General features: G+C 33.8%; 1 protein-coding gene across 1 annotated transcript; it reads right to left on the bottom strand.

Annotated features, from left to right (window-relative positions):
* Positions 1–458: 458 nt before the first annotated feature.
* Positions 459–3,544, bottom strand: LOC145112018 (calcium-dependent protein kinase 7-like). Its single transcript, XM_079048232.1, has 9 exons — positions 3,303–3,544; positions 2,664–3,204; positions 2,448–2,571; positions 2,211–2,354; positions 1,847–1,999; positions 1,600–1,715; positions 1,352–1,519; positions 1,048–1,278; positions 459–906 (listed from the first exon to the last, which is right to left on the bottom strand). The coding sequence occupies exons 2-9, from the start codon at positions 3,174–3,176 to the stop codon at positions 763–765; spliced, it is 1,593 nt and encodes a 530-aa protein (XP_078904358.1). The 5' UTR covers positions 3,177–3,204; positions 3,303–3,544; the 3' UTR covers positions 459–762.
* Positions 3,545–4,118: the final 574 nt, after the last annotated feature.

Genomic DNA, 4,118 nt, shown 5'->3' on the forward strand with positions numbered 1-4,118 from the left:
TTGTTAGGCGTGACGCATTACAAGACGTGATATGGCGTGAGTTTTTGGTTTGGGACGCATTTTTTTCACTCTTTGTTATGACTTTTGTAATCGGACATACAAATATTGTGTTTTTTGTTAACTTTTTGTTATTAGTTGTTCTTATAATACTTCTAAAAACTTGTTATATTTGATATAAATCTATATTTATGTGATAATATAATTATAAATTAATACAAAATCACCGTCTTACATCACGCATTGAAAAAATCTATGGTAAAGCTTGAGACTTGGCCTTGCTGCCACGCCAGCCGTATAGAACCTTGCATTTAATCCTTACAGAAAGTATATAGTGTACTTTTATAAAGGCAATCAACTTACAAGACCAAAAGTTTTAGAAAATGAAATAACAACTCAAAATTACATGTTAAATCAAGTGGCAAACTCGAACAATACACTTGACATGAACAAAACAAACCTTAAAAAAACCTCGATATCATGATATTTATACTTAAGAACTCCAACTTTTTGTACTTTGAACAATTACATAAGCAAGATTTGCCAACAAGATACATATTTACACCCATAAACAACCCAAGAAAACCCTTCTTACAAACTTTTAACGAAAAAAAAAAGAACATAATAAACACCTCGGAAACTTAGCCTACCCCCGGAAAAGAGATAGTGTGTGTTTTTCTCACATATAAAAATGAAATGAATCGAAAATCCCCAGAAATTAGAACAATAATCCTTTTTTCTTTACCATAATTGTGTGTTTAGTGTTTACTTTTCCCTAATCGATCCGTCTCTGAATAACTTCAAGCTAAGATTATTGTAACGCTCGCGTGAATACTGTCTTGATGCTTTCCTCCAATCTGTTCCTGCCTTCATCATTGCTGTAAACTCCTCAAAACTTATTTTTCCATCCTGCAACCATTAAGACAACGTTTAAGGAGATGCTATTTGTTTGTTTTTTTTTTTTTTTTTTGGAATGACTCGGTCAGATACAGACTGTTTGATACCACAGTTAGAAAAAGAATGACTTAATACAGAGTGAATTAGACAAACCTTGTCTGTGTCTACATCGTGAAGAATGGCAGCAACGACTTCTTCATTGTTGGTTTCAAGTTCATCAGATAAGGCTTCCCGAAGCTCATCAATCTCTATGTATCCGCTTTTATTTTGATCAAAGAATGCAAAAGCATCTTTAAGATGATCATCGTTCCCCATTTTTCTTAAATGAACAGAAATTGCAACGAATTCTCCATAGTTCAAGAACCCATCTTTGTCAACATCTCCCTGCATCAATATCTTACATTAATCCCTATATTTATTCAACTTATTATTATATTTAGTAAAATGTAATACTTACAGCATCCATAAGTATCTGAAGATCTGCATCTGGGATCTGTTGGCCAAGCTTTTGTAATCCTGCTTTTAACTCAGCAATGTTTATCTTCCCTTGCTTACTTGTATCCATTAAATCAAATCCTTGCTTAATTCCCGCCACTTCCTCAGCAGATAAATGCTCAGCAATTACCTATAATTTAGAGGAGAATTCAGTATAAAGACACTCCAAATAAAAACAAAAAGGCCACAAGATAACGAATTATTGCATACCCTTAAAGCTCTCTTCTTGAGTTTGTTCATTACAGAGAATTGCTTGAGTCTTGCTTTAACAGTTTCACCTAAGTTAACATTTGGAGCCTTTTTAGCGTTTTGTATCCATGTATGATCTGAAATAAGTTGAGAAGACAGAAAGGTTGGTTAAATACAAAAAATAGCATATAGCCTTTATACAACACATGGAAAAAGAAAAAGAGAATATGAATATATGATCATGGAAAAGTAAGGATTTTGACATTACCAAGAACTTCTTGAGCAGTAAGACGCAATTTAGGGTCAGGATTTAGCATCTTTTTGACAAGATCTTTAGCTGCATCAGATACCTTTGGCCATGGATCCCTTTTAAAATCTACAACTGATCGAATAATTGCTTGTGCAACTCCTTGCTCAGTTTCTGTAATCAAACAAACCCTACTTTACAATATGTAACATTGTAACAACTTACATGAATTATGCAACTGTGTTTCAATTAGTTAAACATGTTGTTTCTAGTAAAATATTGCATCTTTTGGTCCTAAAATGAAACTTTGTAGCATATTTTGTATAAAAAACAACTTTTTTGTTTAAGTGCATGTTTAATATTTAATTTATTTAATAAAACTAACCTGCCCAAAATGGAGGGACTCCACAAAGCAATATGTACAAGATTACCCCTGCACTCCATACGTCAACTTCTGGGCCATAGTTTCTTTTAAGGACCTCAGGAGCCATGTAGTATGGACTGCCTACGATTTCGTTAAACCTCTCGCCTGCAATAAGTTAAAAGACCTTTATGATGTTTATACATAGAAAATTGTCATATGAATAATGTCGTTATATGTGATTATTATTATTATTATTACCTGGTTTGAAGAAAACGGATAACCCAAAATCGATAGCTTTTAAAGCTGCTGTTTCTTTCTTGTTTGCAAACAAAAAGTTTTCGGGTTTAAGATCACGATGCATAACACCATGCTTGTGGCACATCTGAAATGATATAGAAAAAGAAGAATCAATAGCAAGAAATCTTTCTGTTTCGGGAAATCAAGAAAAAGATTAAAAAATAGATTAATTTTCACCTGAATAACTTCAACGATGGTGCGTGTGACGCCGGCGGCGGCTCTCTCGGTGTAGTGTCCTCTGGCAACAATCCGATCGAATAATTCTCCTCCCTCGCACAACTCCATGACCAAATGAACAGCACTATCATCTTCGTATGTGTCCTTCAAGGTGACGATATTAGGGTGAGTAGGCATATGCTTCATGATCTCAACTTCTCTCCTAACATCCTCGATATCAACCCTAGTCCTCAACTTCTTTTTGGATATCGATTTACAAGCAAAAATTTCACCAGTTGACTTATCTGTACACATATAAGTAATGCCAAATTCTCCTCTGCCCAATTCCTTACCAAGAACATAAGTTTCCTCAATCTCATGTCCAGTTGGGTTTTCTAACACGTACGATTTGTATCCATTCCCAGTCGGAATCGAACCACCATAGTCTAAAGAAAATGGGTTCGGTTTGTTCTTCCCCTTTTTCTTCTCGAACTCAGTATCGCTGGTGGAGGGTACAGCACAGCAATTACCCATCTAATCGAACTTAAGCGTGTTCCAATATCTGATTAGAACAAATTATCCAAACGGGTATCAGAAATTAGAACAAATTGCTGTTGAAAAACGAAAATAAAAGGTATGAAGTGGCTCTAAAATAACTACCTTGATTCAATCGGATCTTGTAACTCTTGTTTGATCAGTTACCAGAGATTGTGTGTTCTACGAAAAGAAATTTGTCGAAAACTTTCGCTAAAAAAGAAAGAAGATTATTAGATGATTAGAGTGGCGAATGGAAAGGGAACAATAAAGGAAAGGGTCTGGAGGGGGGTTGAAGAAGACGATGAAAGTAGGAATTTTTCAAGGTATGAACAGCTCAGCCATTATTGATAATGAGATTGGGGGGGTCAATGCTCAATGCTGCTTCGTGGACTGTTCCCATGCCAACTTTTTCTATTTGCTACTTTGAGTGAATTACACTTTTCTTTTCAAGATTTTGTTTTGAGCATAATTAGTCTTTAAAAAACAATTATTTTCATTACAGTCCTACTTTTTACATTACGAATTTAGCTATTATCAGCATCATATGTTATTGTGTTGATTGCGGCTCAATAGGTAACAAAGCATATACTAATAAGTTTGGGTTAACACATTTGGTTAACAACGTGTCTAACAAATAATTACTACAAGAATGTCTGGGTTCTATCTCATGCATATACTAACCCGTCGTTATAAAAAAATAAATAAATAACAAAGCATCTTCTTTTATATTTTTTGGTATGTCACATTAGGTTTATCATGTTTATATCATAACAATATGTCGATATCAAAAAAATTATTTTTTGGTCATAAGTAACTACTTTAATTTTTAAAGATACATAAGTTGTGGGAATCTATAAGTGTTGCTTTAAATTCAAATAAAGTTATCATCTTCTTTGTTTTAAATATATTGTGATTTATCTTTTTCATGTTGGTTCAATG

Source organism: Lactuca virosa, chromosome 5 (assembly GCF_052849685.1).
Source record: "Lactuca virosa cultivar CGN04683 chromosome 5, Lactuca_virosa_CGN04683_v6, whole genome shotgun sequence".
Classification (NCBI taxonomy): Eukaryota; Viridiplantae; Streptophyta; class Magnoliopsida; order Asterales; family Asteraceae; genus Lactuca; species Lactuca virosa.